We start from the raw sequence: 25,999 nt of genomic DNA on the forward strand, positions 1-25,999 counted from the left end.
CAAATACATACACACACACACACACATATCACATTGTTTTGTGTTGTTTTTGTTTTTGTTTCCTGGGGGGTTTTTTGTTTTGTTTTTTTAAAGATTTATTCATTTAAGAGAGAGTGAGAGCACAAGCAGGGGAGGGACAGAGGGAGACAAAGAGAGAGAATCTCAAGCAGACTCCTCACTGAGCACAGAGCCCTGCATGGGGCTCCATCTCAGATTTGAGCTGAAATGAAGAGTCAGACGCTTAACCGACTAGCCATCCATGCACCCCCACAGTGTTACTTTACCAACAGGCAGATCCTGTATCTGTTTTAGATTTAAGAATCAGGTCATGTAACAAGCAATAAAGGGAATAGTGTCTGGAAAACAGTGCACTAATTAATTTTGCAGTCCCCATGGTTCATCAGAGGTTTAGATTATCTTTTACAAAAACCTTACAAGGTAACATGATTACAGAACTTTTTTGGTAATTATCTGGTGCCTAAGGAAATAATGGATGGATCAGTGTGAGGGTTAATGTGAATTTTCTCACTTATTGAGGTACAATGAGGAGAACATGGATTTTATAGCCAAACCTACAAAATAGAATTATTTTGTTAGAATAGGTGTTCTATCACTTACTAATTGTGTGACTTAGGGCAGGTTTGGACTTCAGTTTTCATATGTAAAAATGGGGATTATAAGAACTGTTTTCCTAGGGGTATTTCCAAGGTGAAGCTAAAGCCTTTAATATGGTGGCCAGCATACAGTAGGCACTCAGCACGGGTAGCTTTTAATAGTTCTGAAAACAATCAGAAGTCCTGCCCCTCATCTTATGAAAATACTCAAGTTCTATTTGTGGCTCTTATTTATTTATTTTTTAAGATTGATTGATTTATTTTAGAGAGCATGTACGTGCAGAGCCCAATGCCAGGCACAGTCCCACAACTGTGGAGATCATGAGATCAACCCATGAGATCATGACCTTAACCAAAACTGAGAGTCGGTCACTTAATCAACTGAGCTAGCCAGACCTTCCTCTCTTTATGACTCTTCATGTTTGATCTCCGCTTTTACTTTCTTAGGCAAGGCTAGAGCAGCAGTAGGTTTAAGTATGTCCATTGCCTTTTCTTCTTCTTAAGGTGGGACGGCAGCCTCTGTGGCATCTTGGTGAAATTTGGTGGCTACTCTTTAAGGAGTACTCTGTTTTCTTTACAGTGTCCGCTGTAGTTACTGATAAGCAAGACAATGTAGATGAATGGCTTCAAGTTCTATATAGAATCATGCATGCATTCCTGCATGTGTTTGATAGATTTGACAGGTTTATCTTTTGCATCAGTCTTTGTAAATCAAAGAATTAAAGTACCAAGTTAGGTATAGCAAATTTCAGTGTATTTAGACTCTATAGTGAATCCTCTGCTCAATTTTGGTAACAGATCCAGCTTCAACTTCGGCGAACACATGCAGGCTTGGGGACCGGCAAACCATCTTCAATTGAAGATGTTCACATTCTCCAAAACAAGAGCAAAAAGAATTGGGAGAAAGCACGAGAGAGGTTTGCTGAAAACTTCCCAGAAACTAAATCTCAAAAAGATGTGCCAGGAACCGTCCCTTGGGTCAAAGGGACCATAGAATAAAGGTTAGTCATAGAACACAATTTAAGCTTTTTTTAATAAAGAGTTTATAAACTCTTATTTTATTGTAGAACTTTTCCCTCCAAATGAGTCGGTGGCGTGAGGGAACTATATCACAATTTACCCCCTCATGATTCAGATATGTGTAATAAACTGTGGTTTGCAGCTTTTAAAAAAACATTTTTTTAAAATTAATAAATAGTAATTAGGTTATGCTGTGAGCAGACTAAAGTTCACAGGGCACGGCTGAGCTTATCAAACTGTTATTTTATCTTGTCATTTATAAGACCCATTTAAGCAAAATTCATATATTCAGTAATGATTTAAATGTACATTTATCCTTGTCTCCATGTATTCATTATTATAAGATATGCAACAAGAGAAACATCAAAAATTTATAAAAACAAGTCTGATTATATGCATCCTTGTTTATGTCCTTTAGAACTTAGATAAAAAATGTTGAGAACACAGGGATAGTGGTGCATAAATTTTACTATTCTTGAAATATTCTAAGTAATATAATTGAACTAATGAACAGGTGATATGTTATAGAAAATTAGTCTTTCAGTGTTTTCTTCTGTGAAGAATTTGTTGATTTGTACTATAAAGCATTTACATTTGGTTTGTTTTATAGCTGAAATATTTAGATATGAGCAATTGAGTACAGTATTGAAATATTCCATGTGCTGGTATTTATAGTTTTGATAAATCCCATTGCTGGCAATGGAGTTGTGCCAGAGAAATCTGATTTCTACTGCTAAGGGATTGCCTAGCCAAGGCCTCAAACACAAGATATTTGTTGAAAATGTCTTCAAATGCAATAAAAACATTATAACATCAAGAAGGTGATTCCTTGAACCAGTGTTTTAAACATATTAGTCTGACTTGAACTCAGGACCAGCCAGAATTTTCCTCTTCCAGTTGGCAGAGCAGTAACACCAGGATAACTGCAGCCTTCTGAGTGCAGATGTCGCTGCTCTGCCAGCTATCACTGTTCTGTTCCTTTCTGTTCAACTTTTCTCTCAGCTTTTTGCTGAGAAATTATGCTGAAATAGGCTCTTTTCTGGCAGTGAATAGAAGCTAAAGCTCCCTCATCTACTATAAAGAAATGTCTTCAAGATTTATAAATAGGAAAAGAAAATTCTGAAAAAAATTATATAATGGGAGAAGATAATTCAGAAAGAAAGGCTACGTGCTGGAATTCTACTCTGATTCATACAGGGTACTTAGGAAGAAAAGGGCATGGTGGGGAAAGAAAAGTAAATACATTACTAAAGATGAGACATAGACCAAATGAATTGTCAAGACTCTGTGTGTCTAAGCTGGGATAATCAGAGGTCCTATAACTCCAAATCTGCAAAAAGTAATTTTCTGTATCCTTCCTATCCGCCCACACACCCCGACACTTACATATTTTCACTGAACTTGAAGACAACAGGAATATTCTGCATTCTTTTTTCTAAATAGAAAAAAATTGCTCATTTAAATGTGGTTCTGGTACTGGTGCCCTGTATATAGGTAATAATATAGGAGGCCCGAATTAGAATTGTGGTAGATTTCACTCATTAAGTAAAGTATACATTGTATATATACTATTTCCCATTTTTATTATTAGATTGTGGAAGGCTTTTTTCATTGCTTTCTTTTGTTAAGAAAATGAAGACTTGAAAATGGTGATAAAAATTGAAATATATGTGATGTTTGCATTATTAAAACCCTTTGCAGATCTAAAGTCTCAGGGCTATACTGTATGGTGGTTAAAGGACTGAATAATGTCTGGGTCTATTTCCATTTGTGAAATAAGAATAATATTTATCTCATGTCTTTTGAATAGAAAATGAGAAGATGTATATAAAAGCACTTTGTAAACTGTAAAAGTAGTATGGAGATGTAAGCTTCTGTTTGTTTAGAAGCAAAAATGTGAATTATGTACAATTTGGATTACACATAAAATTGTTTTGTGGCTCATTTTAATTATTTATTCACACAGTATAAATTTATTATAGTAGACTTTAAGGTTTGTTTTTTTTTTTAAGAATTTTATTTATTTATTTGAGAGAAAGAGAGAGACAGAGACAGAGCCGGCGGGGCAGGGGCGCGGGGTTGGGAGAAGCACACTGAGCTTGGAGCCTAATGTGGGGCTCTATCCCAGGTCCCTGAGATCATGACCTGAGCTGAAAGCACTTAACGACTGAGCTACCTAGGTGACCCCCTCCTTTTTTAAAAAAGACTTTATTTGAAAGACGGAGCATGAGTAGGGGGGATGAGGCAGAGGGAGAGGGAGAAGCCCTAAGGGTTTAAGTGGAGCTACAGGTTGCTGAATTCTGAGAAATCCAACATCTTTCATTTTTACCAGAACATGAGAAGCTGGTAAAATTTGAGAAATCGTAAACATTAAAGTAAACTAACAGAAGTTGTTTTTTAGAATTAAATAGCTAGGTAGCACTTTTTCTCAAAAAGAGGATTCCACCCCCCCCCCTTTAATTGTTATTTTAATTTTTTTTTAAGATTTTATTAAATAAAATAAAATTTTATTAAATAAAATTTTTTATTTGACAGAGAGAGATCACATGCAGGCAGAGAGGCAGGCAGAGAGAGAGGAGGAAGCAGGCTTCCTGGTGAGCAGAGAGCCCGATGTGGGACTCGATCCCAGAGCTCCGGGATCATGACCTGAGCTGAAGGCAGCGGCTTAACCCACTGAGCCACCCAGGAGCCCCGTTATTTTAATTTTTTAAAATATTTTATTTGTTGATTTGAGAGAAAGCACAAGTGGGGTGAGGGGGAGAGGAAGAGGGAGAGGCAGACTCCCTGCTGAATGTGGAGGTGGACATGGGTCCACCCCAGGACCCAAGGATCACAGCCCAGTCCAAAGTTAGATACCTAATCAACTGAGCTACCCAGGCTTTTAAAAGTTTTTATTCTGGTGTTTCATTTTTATTCTTATGAAATTTAATCACTCAGCCAAATCAGATACCTTCCAACTTCTTGTGTAAAAGATTATGTCTTAATTTGGCACATTTTCCAAGAGCTCATAAAAGAAGCTAGAAATCTCAAATAAGGGAAAGCAAGAGCTGTCAGAGATTGTGTAGAAAGGTCATCCCATCAAGTTGCAGGACAGAGGGATGTGCTTGGCAGGGAGCCAGCAAGGCATTTCTGGACCCAAGACCTAAATTAAAGGTGTTCGCAGTGTTTACCTATCATCTTGTCTTAAGCGTGCTTCTTATTTTTGTAGAGCATCACTTATATCTCTGCTCTGAATCTTAATCTGAAACACTTTTACTTTTTCAGACTTTAAAGTGGAAATATATACATAATTTGGATTCTTCAAAATGAGTTAGTGTTTATGTGTGTGTATATGTGTATCAGAGCCCAGGCTTTCTGTTTTACTGATCTTGGCATTGGTTAATGGCCTGATAGTTGCACATGACTTGGAACTCCTCTGTCATTATATTCATGTCCAAAACAGGAAGAAAGGGAAAAGAGAGCAATATTTGTGTTCTGTTTTACCATGAAAGTAAAGGCTTACTCAGAATCTCATAGCAAACTTCTCCTTAGGGTCATTAACCTGAATCTGATCATGTGATGACTAACCATAGTTGCAAGGGAAGTTGGAAAGGTGGGCAACAGGATGGTCTTACTTGAACAACCACAAACCATCAAGTGGGCTGAACATGTTGCTGTTGGAACAAAATCAGGGTTCAGTGAATAAGGTGGGAAGAGCACGGAGGCTATTGAATGGACAGATAACGGGCCCAGCTAGCTCAACGGTCTATCAGTGGGAATTCTATGGGACTGGTTAAATTGTTTTTGCAGTCCTACTGTGCAATACTTTGAAACCATTCCAATGTGTTAGTTAGAATTATCTATATCCTGATAAAGAATATTCTCACTACATCACTGACTTGAAAAAGCAGATTGTAGAAAAGTGTGTATAGCCTGATCTCATTTTTTAAAAAATGTAAGGGTGCACGTCAAATTGTTAATACTAATTGCTAAAGAAGTGAGCAGACTTTCACGTTTTTTTTCTGTATGTGACCTTTGAAGCAAGTATAATTGTGCACTTACCTATGTGTGCTCGTACACGTTTATAATAGGTAGGAATATAACACTTGGAAGTGGAGGGGCCTTCAGGGCTCAACCCCAGGCATTTTCCTCACTCTCCTGTGCTGCATTTCATTTACCATTTACATTCCCTTGACTTCAGGTTTTCTTAGCCAGGATACATCTCCAACTCCTGTCTTCCCTCCAGTGTATATCCTCCACACTGCAGACAAAGTGTACTTCCTTCGCAGAGCACCTCTTTCGTCATCTCCTACTTAAAACCTCTTGTGGCTTCCCATTACTCTGAGGAGTAATCCTGGCCCATAACACCCTACCTGGTCTAGCCACCACGAACTTTTCCAATCCTCTCTCCTATCACTCCCACTTGCTGTCAGCCTTCAGCACGCTGGCCTTTTTTTAGTTTCTCAATCATGCTACACCCTCTCTACCCTAGGGCCACTGAACTCCTGTTATGTCTGCATTGCTCTTCCTGTACCCTTTTACCTAGGTAACTCTGACATTTAGATCTGTGCTAATTCCCTTCAGGGATGCATCCCTGTCCCCTAGACTGATCGATTGCCTTCGATAAATGTTTTTGGGAATCCATATTTGCTTCATGCAGATTGTTTACTTTGTGTCACAGAGACTAATGTGATTAGTATAGCATTTGTCTGTCTAGATTCTTAAGTGCCATATGGGCAAGACCTTGGTTTTTCTCTCAACTGTATTCCCAGCACCTATCACTGTGCCTGGGTTATAGCTTATAGGCAAGCAGTGAAAGAACGAGGTGGGTTTGGGGAATTGCAAATTGCTTGATGCAGATGGAGTTTTGTGTGACTGAGGAAGAAGCATGGAGCTGAGGCTGGCTACACAGAGGGTGTGAAGCAATGGTTTTTACACCATTTTGACAATGGTCCATGTTAAGAAATACAATTTATATTATGGCTCAGAACATAAGTATGTTGTATGTGCATTTAAACAGGTTTTTTTTTTTTTTTAAGATTTCATTATTTGAGAGAGAGCAGGAAGAGGAGCAGAGGGGGAGAGACAGGAGACTCCACGCTCAGCACAGTGCCTGATGTGGAGCTCAATCCCAGGACTCCAAGGTTATGACCTGAGCCAAAACCAAGAGTCAGTCGCTTAATGGACTGAGATACTCAGGCTCCCTTGTAACAGGTTTTATATACCAATACTTAGCTGTTAGTCCACATAATGTACTCTTTGTTTTTGTTTCCAAATCACTAATTCCAACCACTAATTTGATTTCATAATCCCCTGATAGGTTGTGTTCTACAGTTAGAAACACCTGGATTTAAAACTTGGTTTTCAGATGGTTTGACAGAACCCATGGCATTGTCTTAAAGGAGCTGAGGGTAGGTGGGTATGTATGCAAGTGCGTATGTGTGTGTATGTGTGAATAAGTGATGGGGGTGGGAAAGGGTTAGGATGCCAAACTGGTAATTCCAGTTCTCATGCTGTTATCAGAATTAGTCTATGTTGATTTGACTTCCAGATTTCATACGTAGAAAGAATTTCATGGCTTAAAGAGGAGCTGGTGGGGAGGGGAACTGAACCACGTACCTATAGCTATAATACTGTGTTCAGAAATTTGGATTGGGGCTCCTGGTTGAGCCGAAGTCGGTAGTCGGCTCAGTCGGTAGAGCATAGAACTCTTGGTCTCAGGGTTGTAAGTTCAAGCTCCACATTGGGTGTGGAGCCTACTTTAGGAAAATAATAATAAAAAAAGAAATTTGGATTTTATCTCTTCCACAGTGTGGAATTCCTGAAGGTTTTAAGCAGTGAAATATTCTCATTAGATTGCTTTATGTCAGAATAACTGGCTGATTGAAGAGGGGCTGATTGAAGGAGGCTAACAGACCTCCTTGAGGGCTTTTTCCATCTATCAGATATTACTGAGTACCCATCAGGAGTTGTGCAGACCTGTGAAGGCAGTGACCATTTTGGTCTTAGTCACTGTTGTATCTTCCATACCTGTCACAGCATTCAATGTTGATGATGTGCTCAAAGAGCATGTGTTGGTAGGATGGATGGAACCCACATCTGTAGCATGTCAGATGCTCTGCTAAGCACTTAACATACATTATCTTCTTTATTCCTGCCAGTATTTTATGAATTAAAAAAACTGAGGTTTGGAGAGGTTTTTATTTTGCTCAAAATCAAAAAGTTTCTGTGGCACAGTGGCAGAGCTAGGGTTTAAATCTTGATTCTTTTCATCCCAGTGCACTATTAAGAGCACAGACTAAGGAGCCTGGCTGATTTGGATTCACATTTTAGCTCTACCACTCCTGAGCTGAGCGATGTTTAAAATTTGTTTAAACCTCTATACTTGGTCTGCATGTAGCTATTGGGAAGTTTAAATGAGATAAGGCCTATGTGGTTCAGTGTCTGGTGCATAATAAGCCCTCACATATTAGCAGTTATTAGTGTTGTTATGCCATGCTACCAATAGCAAGCGCACAGTTGTAGGAGAAGCATCTTGGAGTAGATATGGGGGTTTCTGAAATTAGAGGAAGTCAGAGGATGGGGTAGGGTAAGTAGATGCGTCATCTTCATTCCTTCAGGTGATGATAGGAGGGACATTTACTAATTAGTACTGCAGAATGAGTAGGAGACTAGTAAACTATAGTGATAAAGTGTAGGAGGTTTTGTCGGTGGGACTTTGAGGTCTTCCTCAAAGAAGGGGTGGATTCTGCATGACTTTGGAAATGAAACCATCTGGAAAAGGTGATAGGGACATCAAGCAGGCCCACCCTGGCTCTCAGTACACTGTAAAAGCAGGAAAACTGTAGGAGCACTGCAAAAGGGACTGATTTCAGACAGTAAAATCTTCGAACAGCATGCATTCATTCAGCAGATAGCCTTGAGGAACTTAATAAGGTCCAGGCATTATGCTAGGCGCTTGGGATACAGTAGTAAATGGAACAAGACTCTCTGTAATCTTGGAGCTTACATTTATTTTTGGATAGTATTTGTAGCATGTAAAGGCCAAGTAGTCACATGAAGGCCTTGATAGTCCAGAGTATTATTTTTTTTTTAAGATTTTATTTATTTGTTAGAGAGAGATCACAAGTAGGCAAAGAGGCAGGCAGAGAGAGGGGGAAGCAGGCTCCCTACTGAGCAGAGAGCCCGATGCGGGGCTCTATCCCAGGATCCTGAGATCATGACCTGAGCTGAAGGCAGAGGCTTAAACCACTGAGCCACCCAGGCACCCCGATAGTCCAGAGTATTAATCCAAAACAGATTCTGTTCATGTCAAAGTTTTTGCAAAAGCCAGAGTTCTTGAGGAAGGAACAGTTTTTGTTTTTCAAATGTTTCACATTTGAACCAGACCTTTTTAGGGGAATCTTATAAACTCTGCCTTCAAAAAATGTTTATTCAAGGTTTTGAATATGTAGACAACAGTAAAACCTTACTGATGCTGTAGGCTTTCATTCAGTTATGTATCTCCTCTAGTTACCTGTGAACAGTATGGACTCTGCCTGCTCAAACACTGGGCTTTTGTGTTCTGAGTCTGAACAATAGATCACTGAAGTACAAAAAAAAAAAAAAAAAAGCAGCATGAATCAGATCATTGGAAATTGGAATTGATGGAGAACATGTAAATCAGAAAGTCCCTGGAGGATGAGAAGCAAACACACTTGGGGAAGTTAATGTGAATGGAGGCAAACGATGACTTTCGCCTGCTTGCATAAGAATGACTTTTCAGAAATTCTTCCAACAAAAAGCTAGCTTCCTTCCTCTATGTTAAGATGCCATGATATTTCGTTGTCCAGAAAGCAAAGAGAGGAAGATGTTGGTAGAATATTATTCAATATATTTAAACATGTGAGTGTGTTACTTAGCCTTCAGTTACTAGTAGACTGTAGAGGCCAGGAAGTTTGTCAACTCCTTCATCTGATCATTACATACCTTGACCAAAGGCCTGGGAGAATATATACTGAAATAATAAAGCTTTCATTAGCATTTAATGCTTTTCCTTAAAGCCTTTATTTTAGTACTATGAAATCAGATTTCAGAGAATGTCATAATTAAAATTTTCATAAAAAGAAACATTTAATACTATTTAAATATGTAATGACTCCCGGTGCTATTTGAATTAATTCACATCATAAACCCACTAAAGTGGGCCTTAATGTCTACTATGACCATGCTACCTTTACTTAACCTTAATATATAACACTATGAAGGCCAGTTTATGAGCCACACAAAAGTAATTATTGCTTTATTATAATACACCTTATTTACTAGTAATGTTAATCTGGTTAATCATCTACCATATTTATCAGAATGAGCTCTGAATAACTGGCTGCTCTTTTCAAAAAATAAAAATTTTCCTGGAAAGATGAGTATTTCCCAACTTAAGGATGTTTTTAAGAATGTTCCAGAAACTCTGAGAGCTACTGTAGGAGTTCCAGAGATGTTTTAAGTATGGAAGAATTTTTGGAATAACTCTCTAGTCTTTCAAGGTAACTGCTTAAGGGAAGAGTAGTTAGATGAATAGGATTTGATACATTGACTTGTAATTTTGGTCAAACTACTTTATAGTCAAAAGTCTTAATTTTGACTGGATTAGCTTATTTGAGAACTCAGGTATCTATCATGAAGGAGAATGACTTGGCAAACCTGTGTGGCTTGTGAGCAGCCATTCTTAGGAATCATCCCAGGGAACCTGCTCTTTCTGAGATCCTTTGGATTGGTTATGAGCTCCTATTCAGATAAGAGAAAAAGAAAGAAGTCATAGTTACTGAGTTTAAACTATATGTCAAAATTTGCCCAAATAATATCTTATTTAATCGTTGTATATATTATTCCCATTTTACCAATGAGAAAACTGGGTTTCAGAGAGCTTAAGGTGATTGCCAAGGTGACATGTAACACGCATGGTTGAAAGCTTAAGATTCTTAAAAAAAATATTTCAACAACTTTATTAATTGTAATATTTGAGTACTTTCTTCTTTGGGGGAAGCTTAAATTTTAATTCTATCTGACTCCACAAAGGCTTATAAGTCACATATCACCACTTGACCTTACTAGTCAGTCAGGTCCTAGTGAGTGCACAGGTATTTAAATATTTAATTCTCAACACTATGGAGGCCTCTGATTTCCCCTTAGAGGCATCCTTCACACCCACCTAGCAGGTATCTATCTCAGAAAAGTCTATGAGCATAATAGACTTATTATGCTCTAAGCAGATTTACAAAAGTGGGGGAGATTAGGACCCCCATTAAAGTACTGATTTCTGGGGAATAGGGATTCCCTATCAAGCACTTTGCCTTTCTCATATACCTCCAAACCTAAGCAAGGCAGGATAATGCTATGTGGTAGGCAGATCATAGATTCCCACACTTGCCCCTTAGCAAATGTCTATGTCCTCATCCCTGGAAACTATCAGTATGTTACCTGTCAGGGAAGAATTAAAGTTGCAGATAGAATTAAGTTGTTAACCAACAGACCATAAAATAAAGAGAAGGGTCCATTTAATGTGGAAGAGGGTATCAGAGTGATGCAATGTGAGAAAGAATGGCCCTTGTTGACCTTAAGATAGAAGGGTCCACAAGCCAAGGAATGTGGGCAGCCTCCTGAAGCTGGAAAAGGCAAAAAAAAAAAAAAAAACCAAACAAACAAAAAAAAAAAAAAACAAAAAACCGTCTCCTACAGCCCCTAGAAAGGAACATGAATCTGCAGACACTGAGTTCAATTTCAGACTTTCGGCTTACAGAACTTTAAGATAATTAACTTGTGTTGTTTTTAGGCACAAGGTTTGTGGTAATTTGCTACAACAGCAAACTAATACAGTGGTCATCCTCACTTCCTTAAGGTCTAGCTTACCCCCAGCAACATAACTTGTGGGTGGAAAGCAGCCAATATCAACCCAACTGTCAGTACTCCACCCAGGATAGCACTGGTAAAGAGGTGGACTACAAGGAGGGAAGCCTGGGAGGAAATTTGGTCCCAGGTATGACTGGAATCCATGGACTGAGCTCCAGCCTCCAATTTGCTGTTGTCTTTCAGCAGGTCACTTCGCCTTGTTGAAGTGTGTGGCCTCATTTGTAAAATCTGGACAATTATGTCATGAGGACAAAAGAGTGGGTACAAGAGAGCATACTTAGGACCATTGCACACATCTTCGGTTCTAGGGAGTGAATGATAGAGTGAGTACTTCAATACCGTGGAAGAAGTTTGATATACTCCTGTTTTTTTGTTTTGTTTTGTTTTTGAGAATAAGCATGTTACTATCAACATTTCTTCTAAAGTGAACAAGAAAATCCAGTTAAACAACTCAATGACTCAATGGTCAGTTGATGTTAAACTATTGCATGTAATCATACCATGTAATCATACCATAGCCAGAGAGGATCTTAATGATCACCTCATCCATTTTGCAGATAAGCAGATTTAGATTGTGGAAAGGTAAGAAGTTCAAACCTTTAAAAGTAGAATTCCTTATTGAGTGGCAGCAAAACAAAAGCCCAGTCTTAATGAATGCCTAAGATGTCAAAGATATGGACAGCTATTTAAAATAGAAAGCCCAAACCAGCTCTTCCATCTCCAGCTCCAGGGATGACAACTTGGGTATATAAAGGGCTCTAGCTGTTTCAACTTTGGCTGTCAGTACCCTGCTTTGCTTCCCCCTCGTCTCTGCCAAATTTTAACTTAAAGAAGTGACTGATCACTTTGCATCATGGGAGGAGTTCAGAAGTTGGGTTCAGGGCATTCTGCATCCCTGTTCCAGCCATCCTTCTTACCACTGAGTGCTTGCTCTCAAAGGCAGCATGTGGGTGGCTCTATTAGCAAACCCAGTCATGGAAGTCAGGGAAGCCCAGCTGATCTGGGCGAGCTGTGTCACTGTCACCCATCAGCAGTGACAGCTGTGAGTCAACTGGGTTACAGGCAGGCCAGTGCAGTCCCCATAACCCATCTCTACATTCTCTGGAGTTCAGCTTGACTTATTCTTCCTGACAACACCTGGGCTTTGACAGATGAGCCAGCAGAAGTCCTTAAGGCTAAAAAGGCACAGTATCTCTTGGGGTTGGAGTCCGGTGAACCACCATAGCCATTATCTCCTGATAGTGGGCAAGCCACTCAGGGGCTCATTTTTCTCTTCTGTCAAATGATAGTGTTAGACTGGACAAGGGCTGCATTTCGCTCTAGGCTTTTCTAAAAGTGGGGATTACACTAGTCTTTGTTGGGTTTTTTATATTTTACCTAAGAAAGTGGAATGGTCAGGAGTTCTAATTTGAGAAATGTAAATAATTTTATTTTGTATTATAAAAGTAATTCATGCTTGGTGTAAAAAAAATATATAACAATGCAGAACTATATAAAGCAGAAAGTAAAATCTCTTTGCTTAACTCCCACTGCCAGCACTGAGTTACTAGTCAGGCTAACTATTTCCCCCTGTCTCGCAAACAGAAGCTATTGGTGCTCCCATTAGTCATCTTTCTTGAGCGAGCAGTTGGGAGATTCTAAAAGTCCATCTTTGCTGATATTAATGGTTCTAACAGTTGGTGAAATAGAAGAGTAATGTTTGTAGATGATTTCTTTCTTCTAAAGTGTTCAAATTCCTCATATAGCCAAAGTTATACATCCACATGAAGAAGTTATATTTCAGTACTTAATAGAAATAACATACTATTTTTAGGAAATGTAAAGACTGTGAAAGACGAAAGAATAAAATACATTAAAATGTTTATGCAGTTTTCCTAAGGTGACAGGATCCTGGGGGTTGTTTTTCTGATTTCTTCCTAGATTGGGGCATTGTCTTTTGTTACTTGGGTAATGAAAAACGTTTTAAGAAAAACGTTCCTTATAATGACACACTAGTAGTGAAATACTAATTTGGATTCAAACCGAACAGTGCAATAATGGACACTTGACTAAAAAACTTAAAAAATTATTACTGCTATTTCCTTCTAGGCTATTTTTTTTTTCTGCTGTGACTTCTACTCAGAATTAAAGATAAATGAATAATTAATAACTGGGAAAACTGACTTGTAAAACTCAACACATTGAGTTCAATGTCTCAGATATTTATTGAGCAGCTATTATATGCAAAACACTGTAGGAATAGACCCGAGGGTTCGGGTCTGGCAGGAGGAAAGACAAGAACCCATAGAATTATATGCCAGATGGCATGTTCTAAGTGTTAAGAGGCTATAAAATGCTAAGGAGTCCAAAGAAGAAAAGAATCGTCTCTAAATTAGGAATAACCAAGGAAAGCTTCATTCAGGCAGTGGAATTTGAGCTTGGTCTTTGAAAATGGGTGGAATTCTTCATACTCAGAGACTGAAGAGGCCTTTTAAGTGGAGCAAGGGCAAACAGGCATACAGGTGCCAAGACGAGGGCATGTCAAAAAGAACAGAGTCCGGTTGGGCTGGAGCATATAGTGTAGGTAGGGGAGGGGAAAGATAAGACTGGCAGCAGGGTTGGGGTACTTGAATGTCAGGCTACAAAGTCGAAGCTTATTAATGATGGGGGTGATCTTGGGGGGCCTTTGAGCAGGAATTGTTATATAATCAATGTTGGCTTAGAACAGATCCTTTGGGGGCGCCTGGGTGGCTCAGTAGTTAAGCATTTGCTTTCGGCTTAGGTCACGATCCCAGGATCCTGCGATTGAGCCCTGCATTGGGCTCCATGCTCCGCAGGGAGCCTGTTTCTCCCTCTCCCACCCCCCCTGCTTGTGTTCCCTCTCTCGCTGTTTCTCTCCCTGTCAGATAAATAAAATCTTTAAAAAAAAAAAAAAAAAAAGAAGAAGAAGAAGAACAGTTCCCTTTGGTCAAGTTGAGTGTTAGGAAGGGGACAGTTGGGAAGACAAGGATGGGAAGATGAACCCCAGATGAATGATAAATGAGGCCTGAGGTGGCATCAGAAGGAAGACAGGTGTGACAGTTTGTAGAAATAGACTCAGTAGATCAGGGACCTGGGATTCAGTGACATGAGTTCAATTCCCATTCTGCCTCGACATGGCTTAACTCCCTAAGCCTGTCTCTTCCTCTTCGAAATGGGCATAGTATTAATTATGTCATGGGTTGCTCTATGGTAGTCAGTTATTCTTGTAAAGCATTTGGCACAGCTCTGCCAGATGGTGAATGCTCAGTGCATGTTAATGTCACTGACCAGTAGTACCTGGAATGAGAGGGAGGAAACTTGGTGTCAGCTCAGTGACTAGCAAGGGAGACAATACAGCAGCTAGGAACAGCGTGTCTGGAGATGGAGACTGGATTTGGATCCCAATGCTACTACTTACCAGCTGTGATCCTGTAGAAGCTGTTTAACGCCTCTGTATCTCAGTTTCAGTAGCCGTAAATGGGCATAACATTACTACCTCCTTAGGGAGCTGCTATGAGAATAAAGTAAGGTAATGCATGTAGTGTGCAGTACATAGCTGTACATTTTAAGAGCCCAGTAAATGTTAGTTATTAGGTAAGGGGTGGGAACGTGGAAAGGAATAGATTTGCCCTTTGGATCAGCAGTGGCAGGATATACAAATAGAGGTGGAGACATGCAGTAGGGATTTGAACATGAAGGACAGAACTGGGAAGAACCTGGAGGCTGGAGGTAGTCAGGAGTCACCGGCACAGGGGTAGATGAGTCAAGAATGAGTACATAAATTGACTTAAGGAAACAATCAGACAATTCCAGAATAAAGGACATTCTATAAGACAGATGGCTGGAACTCCCAAAAGTGTCATAGGAGCTGTTCTAGACTAAAAGAGACAAAGTTATAATAAAAAAATAATGAACCTTGTTTGGACCCCCCCCCCTTTTTTAAGAGAAGATAAAACAGTTCTGAGTCAATTACAGAATTTTGATTAAGGACTACTTTAGAGGCTCATAGGATATATATGCTGAAATACTAATGGATGAAATGAGAGGTATGTTTGGGGGAGAGGGCCGAGAAAGGAAATAAGGCAAAATGTTAACAATTGCTCAGTCTAGGTGGAGGGTATATGTGGTGTTCATTGTACTAGGAAGATGAAGGCTGAACATAAATTGTCATATTCAGCTTCTTAAGGGTCCAGGGTAGGATGGGAAGCTGACCACGAGTGAAGAACTGAAGTATGGGAGGAAGTATAGGCAGCAAGAATAACCAGGACCCCCTTGGATAGTTCAGTGGAAGCAGCCAGGCTGGGGGAGTCTTTCTTTTTAGTACAGGGTAGACTGGGTGTTACTGAGGAACCATAGTCTGGGGAAGGGAGGAAAGAAGAGGAAAGAAGAAACAGTAATGGAGCACAGGTCTAGTAATGGTGGAAGAGAAATGGATGAAAACAGATAAAGAGGCAGAGATGGCCTCAGAATGAAGGAATGCCTTCCTTCTACTGTGGCCCAGAAGCGAGGACTGTGGATCTGTGGGAAATCAAGTTCTCTTCCTAACGAGGGAGGAGGTCATGTTTTGCTAGCAAGGGCGTGTGAGGCAGGAAAGTTGGGAAACTCACTACAGCTGGCACTGGGTCTGAAACGGAAAGAAAACAGCTGGTATGAGAACAGGGTGCACTTGGTACTATCTGCAAGCTAGGGAGTGGAGTAAATAGGGGTTCTCCCAGACTGCTCTGATGAGGCACTAGAGAGGACAGGGTAAAGAGCCGTTGTGGAAGCTAAATGGCCCCATTTTCAGAACTTCCTGCTAGGCAAACCAATTACCAAAAATTTATTTATTCATTGGGAAATGAGTAAAACTCTTCTTGGATAAAATGCTTTATCCTAATTTCCAAGCACCCTCCACCCTGGGTTGCCCTGGCTGGTGTACAGGCACGTAGTAGGATAGTCTTTGGTACACGAGGAAGTTTCTGTCCTTTCAAAGTTACCGGCTACAAGACTGCTCTGGTGACCTAGTCTCACGAAGTTGCTGGAGCTGTCATTCCAAAGGCAGTTGGAGGAAAACCAGCTCCTGCACCGGTGCTCACTAAAGGCCAAGAACAAAGGAGGCCACTGGAGCTTGTGCCTACAGGCCCCCGGGGTTGGGGGGGTGTCACGGAGCGTTAGTGATTTGGGGTTTTGTTTTGGCCTCTGAAGTGCTTCTCAAGGGCCCACCGGTGGAGATGTCGGCGGGCCTGAGATTCAGGTCCTAGGTAAGGCCGGTCCAGCGACACTTGGAGCAGCGCTGGCATGGGAGGGACTGGGGGGCGGAAGGCGGCCACAGCCTACAGCAGGACCTTGGTGATTATGTAGCCGTCCCTCTCCCCCCCGGGCTCTTCTTTGAGCGGGGTCTGCAGCGGGACAGAGGCGGCGGCCAAGGCGCCTTCGCGGCGGCTCACTTCCCGCAGCCGCGCCTGCAGCACCTCCCTCTCAGCCTGCAGCTCCCGCCGCGCCTGGGCCGCCGCGCGCTCCTCCTCCTGCAGGGCCCGCCGCCTCCGCTCCAAGGCGCGCTCGCCCTGCTCCACGGCCGCCTCGCGCCGCGCCAGCTCACGCTCACGCAGGCTGCAGCGCACGGCCAGCGCGCCCATCTGCTCCAGCAAGCGCGCCCAGTCGCCCTCGGCGGCCGCGGCGGGGCCCGGCGGCGCCGGCGGCGGCGGGCAAGGGGCGGCGGGCGGCGAGCGGCGGGCGGCGCTCTTCTCCATCTCCCGCTGATGCGCGCTCTTGAGGTGCCGCCACAGCGCCGGGGTGCCGGCGTGGAAGCCCGGGCCGCGGCTCACCTGCTCCCCGCACAGCCGGCAGGTGGCCCACTGGCCCGCGGCGTGGCCCGGGCGCGCGGGGGCCAAATGAAAGTAGCCCCAGGCCTCGCAGTAGGGCGCCCCCAGGCGGCCGGGAGGCGCCGGGGCCAGGCCGGGACAAGGGCCGCCCCGCGCCGCCGCATCGTCCGGCCCGTGGGTGTCTTCCATGGGCGCCGCCAGCTCGTCACTCCGCATTCTCTCCGCCGCGCCTACGTTCCGAGGGAGAAAGGGGTAAGGACAGCCACGCGACGACACACACACTCACACGCACAACTTCGGTGGCCAGAGGTGGCCTCCTTTTTATAACGTGTGGATGGTACCTGGGTTTCTTTTTCCTGTTACACGGTTTAGTCCTCAGGGAATGTTAGCCCTGCCTACCCCTTCCGCCCCTTGACTGGGAGCTGTCTCCCAGATCAGACGGGTCCCCGCTCGCAGGGGCTGACACGAACAAAGGGGAAGCACCAGCCCAGTCAGTGCTGTACTAACGAGTTTTAACTAGTTTCCCCTGCTCTCTTCTACAAACGTTACTCTTCGCAGAGTAAACTTCCTTTTGTCTTCTGCTCTCAGAAGACAAATAGCCTAGCTATTTAGGCAACAGACTGTAAAAACGAGGCGAAAAGAAAGCCTTGGGAAAGAAAATTGGTTTCTTAAACTTCATGGCTGTAGGTGCCCCAGGCGAACAGCCTTTTTTAAAGACCTTTCAGTGAGGACGTTGTTTTTCAAAATACAAGTCTTTGTTTTATGACTTTAAAAACGATGTGCTTCTGAGGAAAATGGCAGTACTAAAAACCACTAAAATGTTTTAAAAGTATACATATTTAGGAAAACAAATATACAAAACAGTTTTGTAAAATTTTACCTTTAAGTTAGTTGGTAGGCCATATCCTGTGGGCCTTGGGGGGTCCCTGTCATGCCTCAGGGTTTCCAGCCAATGTCAGTTCTCCCGTAGAAACACTGCAGCATGAATCCTGAGTTCTAAAGAACCATCAGCAGTGCTAGGAATAATAAAAGGGCAGGCCATGAGAAAAGAAATTCAGTAAACAGCTCCCTAAATAGATACTAGAAATACTTGCTAGCACCACGTTACTCTCGTGTTTTTTTCCTCTCACCCTGTCAGAGTTACTCCAGTTATAAAACAAATCAGTTTTCTGTATTGCTCATCCCCTTTATACATTTAAAAGATAAAAACCTTTGTCAATGCTTGTAATTGAGGAAGGAAATAAAGAAAAGTAATAGCTTCTTGCTCTGTCCAACAAATATCAGTGGTTAAAAGGATACAAACACAACCTGGGACTATCACTGTAAAGTCTTTCCTGTTAAAACGGTTTATCACAGCAGTAATCTATCAAACAAGGAGAAATAGAAAAGGTGAAGTTTATTCTTCAGGATGTAACTTCATAAAGGACCAAATGTGTGATTTTAAACAAATTTGTTTTGAAAATTTAAAAATAATAAGAGAACACACAGGCTTAGACGTCTTCTGAGAGCTTATTTCAGGGGGAAAATCAAGGCCAAGATGCATAGTGAGATAGCCTGTGTCCATTCGTACTGTCAAGTTTTGAACCAACAGCAGTGGAGATGATAAATGTCCAGAATCTCTTTGTATAACGTCACTGGGAATGACGGAAGGCACAGTTAAGAACAGGAAAAATAAGTTGCTCTAATAGTAGTAGTATTTAGTGTAAGCTTTTATTTCAGTTGCTAAGAGTCTTGTTACTGAGCTGTTCTAGTCAGGGTCAGAAATGACATTTAACATAACAGATTTTGGAAAAAAGGTAACAAATTTACCAGAATCATAAAAAAGACAAGTACATCCCTCTTCTAACAAAAAAAAAAAACCTAGCTATTTACATATCTTGTGATACAGCAGGCACTGATTTGAATGTAGTTCCTCATGAAAGCCAATTAGTATAAAAAGTCTTTGGAAATTAAAAGGCTAGATATTCTCCAAGAGATTTACTAAATCCCTGCAGTCCCGGAAGGGGGAGTAATAGGATGAGGACTGGAGTTACACCCCATTTTCAAGGATAATTTTTACATTTATGCTTAGTAAACATTAAGGTTATATAACATTATGGTTAGTAAACAGACCAGATTTTAGTATAAAAAATTGTTTTTGGTAACCTAAATTCACCTAAAATTTTTTCTTTTTTTTTTTTTTAAGTTCATTTCTTTTACATTAGAATCCTCTCTTTACAGAGTTCCTTTCTTATTAGATAGACACAAAGGGGAAGAGAATAGGATTATGAATCCTTGAATTTTTATAAACTAAAAGAGATTTAAAGGTTTTCTATATCAAGACTGTCACTTTGCATTCTGATATGCTTTCTTGAGCTGGGGGGTTGAAAAGTGTATATAAAACTGCAGACTGTCTTACCTGTGCCAAAGTCTGAGAGTGAGCATTACTGATGAGCCCTTAAAAGTGCCAGGGGTGACCAATTACTGTCATGCTTTACCTCCCTGCAAGATGTTTCTGAGTTTCTTCAAAATCTGGGATGCCCAGAGGAGTGCCACATATATGAATGCCATCTGTCGTCAGAGCGAAGGTGGAAACAAGAGTGAGAAGCACTGATTTTGATGTCTTAATCCTTTGGACTTAGTGGACTGTCTCATCTGAGCCAGGGACATGCAGCACCATAAATGTTGGCCAGCACAGCGCTGCCCCTCCAAGGGCGGCAGAGGGACATCCTCTGCCTTGGCAGGCCTTCACTCTCGGAGGTCTTAACCGGTAGAAGGCAGCACAGTACTGAACTGCCTCACCTTCTCAGTCCTCCGCACACAGCTACATTCTGGCTCAATACAGTCTTCTGTTCAGACTAAGTATCTAAACAGTGACCAGGCGTCTGTGGCCAGAGGTCATCATAGCCTTCCTAGTTCTGCCAAACAACCCCTGGGCTTGTTTCAACTATCCCTACAGTACAGAGGGAGAGAATCCTCCTAGTCTGCTACCTTGGGTTGGGAGAGAAGCCTTAGCAACTTCAGCCACAACCCTAATACACAAAGAGCTCTTACAAACTGACAAGAAAAAGACGAACAACCCAAAAGAAAAATGGGCAAGAAATACAAGTAGGTAAATGACCTAAGAACAAAGTCAGATGGCCAAGGAATTTGTGAAAAGATACACAGCACTTATATTCAGGGAAGTGCTATTAAAGTAACAGTAAGGTCTCATTTTAGATCCATCACATTAACAAAAACAAAAGAGGTCTGCCAGCCAAAGCTAGAAGGGAGGCAAAGAAAAGGGTACGTTTGTGCATTACTAGTGGAGATGTGGAGGCTTTTAGGAAAGCAGTCTGGTGATTTCTGTTAGTTAAAAATAGATACAATCAGGGATCCCATTCTTGGGAATCTATTCTGTAGAACTAAAAGTATCAATACATAAAATAATATGTATTAGGATGTTTATTACAGTATTGTCTGGGATGGCAAAAAACTGGAAACACAGAAACGCCTGTCGACTGGAAAATGGCTGGGTAAATAATGTGTATTCACACCTGGGAATATTGTGCAGCCATTAAAAAGGATGGATTGGAGCTCTGCTAGAAGACCTAGAGGGATTTCTGGAGGAACTTTTCAGGAAGAAAAGCCAGATGCAGAAAAATATATATATATTATGATGTCGTTATTATTAGTATAGATCTGTGTAGCATTTATGAAGATTTTATATATATATATGAAGAAAAATAAGGAGGAAGATACATTGTCACTTGGGGAGTGGCAGCTGGTATGAAGATACATTGTCAGTTGAGGAGTGGCAGCTGGTGTGAAAAGAGAAGGGGAAGAGGTAAACACAAAAGGAGGAGTAAAGAGGTCTTAGGAAAGCATGCACATTTGTGGATACATTTAGGTAGACTATGTATATGGCAGGGTCTACATATAATATGGAGAGGCAAGATGGAGTCACTCATGTCCAGCAGTGATGTCATGAATCAGGAAAGCAGACAAGGGTGATGAACTGAGAATAAATATCACCAAAAGTCTCAGCCTGGTGGCACCCAGAAGTGATGACCAGCAAGAGAGCCCGGATGAACCGAGAGGTGGTGATCAGTAGAATCAGAAGTCTGGAAGGGCTAGACTCATCAAACTCCTTTAAAAAGGGAAGATTTTTATAGCAAACTGTTCTGTTCTCCAGATGCTGACCCTTCCATGTCTGACCGCATCAAAAAGGCTACTGAAGATTCTGCCCAATTGATCTCGGAAAATAACAGGGATCCTCCACTGCTTGAACATACTAAGCAGGAAGGGAAGCACGGAGTGGACCCACATTGGTCAAGACCTCATCAGCTGTGCACTCATAGACTGACTGCATTTGGTTCATTAACGTCCCCTATTTTATCTGATCTTGTGACTTTAAATTGTACTTTCTATCGTGAGTCTCGTATGAAGCCAAGTTAAATGCACAGTGAAATGTCATTGAGTTTGGAATTCTGAACCGGCTTTTACAACTGTGTTAAACATTGCTTTATGATTCAATAAAGCAGATGTTATGGAGACACAACCTGTGTACATACCTTCATAGAGTAGCTTCCCAACAACATAAATACAAAGTAATTTTATAAATCCTCAGGCATGTGAGTGCAAGCTGGGCTAGGCAGCCTAAACTAGGAGACTGGAGAGCACAGTCCTTGGGGCATAGCGTGCTGCCATCTGGCCCTGGAGGGAACCCAGGGTGTGAGGTTGCTCAGCATCAGGTAGTTTGCTGGTCCTGCCTGAACAGAAGGAGATTCTGTATGCACAGGAGATGGAGGTGCTGTGGGAGGACTGCCCGCCCACCTTGCTCATCTCCCTTGGCACTCAAGGGATGCTGCATTCAATGCAATGAACTTGACTCTAGTTTTCTTAGACCCAGCTCACTAAATCCCAGTCTCTCCATCTGTTAAGGAAAATGATAATTATCTGCCTCTAAACCTATGGCTGAAATTAGATAATCCAAATGATCTTACTGTTGGACTCTGCAGTGCTGTATAACTTCAGGGCCTGAACAAAAAAAGACTACCAGGCTTGACTGCTCAAACACACCCACATTAGTATCTTAGTGGCTAAAGGGAGTATTATTACTCTCTTTGACATTGTTATTCAATAGAGTAGGCAGTTTAAGTTGGAAATATTCTCTTGAGAATTTTGAATATAAAAAGCAAAAAAGAATCACAGATCCATCTTCCCTCCCCAGCCAAATTTATTTTCACTTCGTAAATGGACCTTCACGAAAAATAGGTTGCTCCTCTCTCAGGTAGAAAATGATGGGGAGGTCTGGTGACTTGGAACCCTACGATTTGTAATATTTCCTTACCAAGTAACCAAGAAAAACACACCTATTACCTACATGGTCAGCTAAGGTGAAGAAAATGTCTGGTGGGGAGAGATGCTTCCACAATAATTCTGATACACATGGTAAAGGTCAGAGCACTGTGCACTCATGAGGGTGAATTCCATCATGTAATGTCTATACTGGGGAATGGGTGGGCATTGGGGGCCCTAACACAAATGTTCATGCAGACACTCCTGCTTCAGCATCTCCTCCTTTCCTGAGCTCCTTCAGGGCCCCAAATTCACAAAAATACGTAGCCACTAGTGCTGACTCTAGTTCCAACTTTTTAGTCTTATAACTAGGCTTCCCAGCTCATATTTTAAAGTAAGATTTCTTGATGCTAAGTGGAAGTAGCTAGCATGAAATTAATTTAATAATGGAAATGTTCTAGTCCAGTTTTGGGGAGGGGAAAAAGGTGAAAGAAAAGTAGATTTTAGTTATTTCATCGAAGAGGGGAGAGTTGGTACCACACCTCTGAACTCGCCCATAGTGAGTTTCATTTGAGTATCCATTATCTGGAAGGAATGATAAGACGTTTAAGCCTGTGGAAGATAATAAATGCACATTAATTATTTCAAACTGCATTTGAAGTTTTATTTGCAGTTCTCTAAAGTTCTAGTCTTCTAATAATCTATCAGATTAAAACCCAGATTCTTCAGTATCATCTCCCTGAATAACAATATAGAGAATAAGGGAGATCAAAACTTGGATGAATAATTTGTGTAAATTTGGGTGTATATACATACATGACTGTAACATTAGGAATCATTCTATAAAACACCCACAGAAGTTAATTTTATTACTTTATACTTACGCTAGGACACATATAAAATATTAGGCAGGCTCAAGACCAAAGAACCAGGCAATGTTCTCAAAAGGGAATAGCAAATGAACTATAGCTCTGTTTGTTCTTCCACAGCCAAGGCTAATCACTTCAGATGGATTAATCTGACAGAGTTATAAGCAAATACATGTATGTTGAGCCTGGATCTTAGGTAAGAAATTCATACTAATGTGAAATTCACTACTTGGGTGGAAACACTAAAAACATTTTCATTTACTTCATCCACCAGTAACTCAGTCAAAGCAGAACATAATAAAACAAATAATTAGCGTTGACAATTGAAATATCAAGGAAACCACAATTTGTTCACCTGTTACTTGTCCATCTCTGATAAAAACTAATGATGCACTGTACGGTGACTAACGTAACGTAATTAAAAAATATATTAGTTTACTACCATGGATTCATCTCTTTATAAACAGATCCAGCCAATCAGAAAAATTAGTCTGGGATCATGAGGCTGAAGACTTAGATGAAGTTAAAAAGCAAAAAAATGCCTCCAAACTGTGAAGTGTGGATACTCAACTCAGACAGTACAGGGTAAGTGTGAAAATATTTAGATAAAAGATTACACATGGACTGTAAAAAATGTACTGAACCCACAGCTAATTGTATGGTGAGTCAGAGATGTTCTTTGAATGTGTTAAGCCAAAATCTTAGATACCTCTACCATTAGCTAAAAGGCCAGATGTATTCTCTATTAATGCATTTTTAAAAATGAAAAGTTTCTATCCTAAACTGAACCTTTATTTTAGGTCTACATTACTTTAATACATACATTCCTCAAAAGAAGGGTGTTGATCCATTTTGTCTTGTAAAATGCATACTGTAGTATGAATTACAAGAATTTAAAACAACCCTACTTTGAAGTCTTTGTAATACAAAGAATTTTTAATAGAGAATTACCTTGTTTTGGCTCTTGGCCATTTTACACGTTGTTGCATACTTTTTTTTTTTTTTTAAGATTTTATTTATTTATTCGACAGAGAGAGATCACAAGTAGGCAGAGAGGAAGGCAGAGAGAGAGGAGGAAGCAGGCTCCCCGCTGAGCAGAGAGCCGGATGCGGGACTCGGACCCTGAGATCATGACCCGAGCCAAAGGCAGCGGCTTAACCCACTGAGCCACCCAGGCGCCCTGTTGCATACTTTTTATGGTATTTTGCCTCAAGCCAATTTTGGCCAAAAAGGGCATACAAATAATACAAGAATGCAAAGTGCATAAAATAATTACCCTAATTATGTCAATTTATTAAGCTATTTTTTTCTTTAAATATTTTATTTATTTGATAGAGAGAGACACAGCAAGAGAGGGAACACAAGCAGGGGGAGTGGAAGAGAGAGAAGCAGGCTTCCCGCTGAGCAGGGAGCCCCATGCGGGGCTGGATCCCAGGACCCTGGGATCATGACCTGAGTGGAAGGCAGACACTTAACGACTAAGACACCCAGGAGCCTCTATTAAGCTTTTTCTACAACAGCTTCTGTTTAACACCAAAACCATGTACTCTGGGCTAATTCAAAGTTTGGATGGTATTTTTTTCTTTTCAAGAAAGAAAAAAAAAATTTGTTCGGTAAGCTTCGGGCATTTGGCTACTGTAAATAGTTACAGCAAACTGCTCCTCTGGACTCGGAGAGGATTGGAAAATTCTTTTGTTTGAGCACAGTGGAGATGGGGGCAGGGATTCCTGTTTGAGCATCTGGCTCGTATTTTGCTTCTCCTCTCCAAAATGAGAAACAATAAAAAAAAAAGTCTCAGAGAAAGAGCACACTACAGGGCACACAGCCATTTGCCACTGGTAAAAGTCTATAAAAAGGCAATTTTACTAAAAGGAGAACAGATGATTTTCGATATTCTCAAATAACTTTTTTGAAAGGGGACTGGAGGAGCAAAAAGAAGGTTCTGAAAGAAGCTCAACAGTGCCTTTAGACAGAATTCGGGGCCACTAGGTACAACCTGAGCACAGCGAAGGAAGGGCACGTCCGGCAGCCCGCGCAGCAGCCAGCCTGTTAGGATACTGCACAGTGGCGTTTGCGGGCTGCTGCTCACCTGCGGCCCCTGAGGCCCGGGACTGGTCCCCGTTCCCTTCGCCGCCCCCCTTCTCCCCCAAACCCCTGCGGGGCCGCGACCCGACCTGGCCTCCGGGAACACGGCCGCCTGCGTGGCGGCGCACACTCACCCCATCACCCCCAAAGCGCGGCAGGAGCAGGAGGCGGGCTACAAGTCTGGGATCGCCGGTCCCCTCCAGATCCTCGCAGACATTTTGTCCTGTGCAGAAACCTCCGCGCGTCTGCCTTAAAGACACAGCGCTCAATTCACGCATCTGGGGGGTGAAAGGGGGGACGGTAACGTGTGACCCGTAGTGGAAAGGGCTGGACGGTCACTCCTTAGCCATCCAGGTTCACGAGTGACAGACTGGTGTTCGCCAAGGTTTAAAAATGATGCAGTTGTTTAGTGCTTTTTAAAAATTTAATTTTTATTTTATACTTTTACATTAACCTTCCAAGACCTGGTTTCCTGTCTTGAGTC

The 25,999-nt window shown here is 41.5% G+C and overlaps 2 protein-coding genes and 1 non-coding gene across 20 annotated transcripts in view; 1 reads left to right on the forward strand and 2 right to left on the reverse strand.

Annotated features, from left to right (window-relative positions):
* AGGF1 (angiogenic factor with G-patch and FHA domains 1) overlaps nt 1-25,999 on the forward strand; it is a 133,063-nt gene that overhangs the window by 35,642 nt on the left and 71,422 nt on the right. For 10 of the 16 annotated variants that reach the window (XR_009354031.1, XR_009354023.1, XR_009354021.1 and 7 more), the window contains 2 exons: nt 1,413-1,615; nt 23,898-24,015. Coding sequence is in view for 4 of the 16 variants with exons in the window: in XM_059175286.1 (XP_059031269.1) it covers nt 1,413-1,613 (201 nt within the window). In the remaining 12 variants the exon portion in view is untranslated. Of the gene's footprint in view, nt 1-1,412; nt 3,585-6,933; nt 7,025-21,455; nt 21,822-23,897; nt 24,016-25,999 lie in introns of those variants that run through there. The other 6 variants (XR_009354032.1, XR_009354029.1, XM_059175286.1 and 3 more) reach the window with 3 other exon arrangements.
* ZBED3 (zinc finger BED-type containing 3) lies at nt 13,687-25,779 on the reverse strand. Of its 3 annotated transcripts, XM_059175292.1 has the most exons (5): nt 25,650-25,779; nt 23,104-23,173; nt 19,701-19,852; nt 18,183-18,318; nt 13,687-17,532 (listed from the first exon to the last, which is right to left on the reverse strand). In XM_059175292.1, the coding sequence occupies exon 5, from the start codon at nt 17,516-17,518 to the stop codon at nt 16,814-16,816; it is 705 nt and encodes a 234-aa protein (XP_059031275.1). In that variant the 5' UTR covers nt 17,519-17,532; nt 18,183-18,318; nt 19,701-19,852; nt 23,104-23,173; nt 25,650-25,779; the 3' UTR covers nt 13,687-16,813. The 3 variants fall into 3 exon arrangements, with proteins under 3 accessions (XP_059031275.1, XP_059031273.1, XP_059031274.1); XM_059175290.1 differs by lacking the exon at nt 19,701-19,852; XM_059175291.1 differs by lacking the exons at nt 19,701-19,852; nt 23,104-23,173 and having other exon boundaries at nt 25,650-25,777.
* LOC131832922 (small nucleolar RNA SNORA47) lies at nt 19,961-20,098 on the reverse strand. The gene has a single exon (XR_009354264.1). It is a non-coding gene; the product is annotated as a small nucleolar RNA SNORA47 (small nucleolar RNA).

Source organism: Mustela lutreola, chromosome 5 (genome assembly GCF_030435805.1).
Source record: "Mustela lutreola isolate mMusLut2 chromosome 5, mMusLut2.pri, whole genome shotgun sequence".
NCBI lineage: Eukaryota > Metazoa > Chordata > Mammalia > Carnivora > Mustelidae > Mustela > Mustela lutreola.

Coding starts and splice junctions, on each gene's coding strand:
- ZBED3 (XM_059175290.1), bottom strand. CDS start 17,518: ATGCGGAGTGACGAGCTGGCGGCGCCCATGGAAGACACCCACGGGCCG.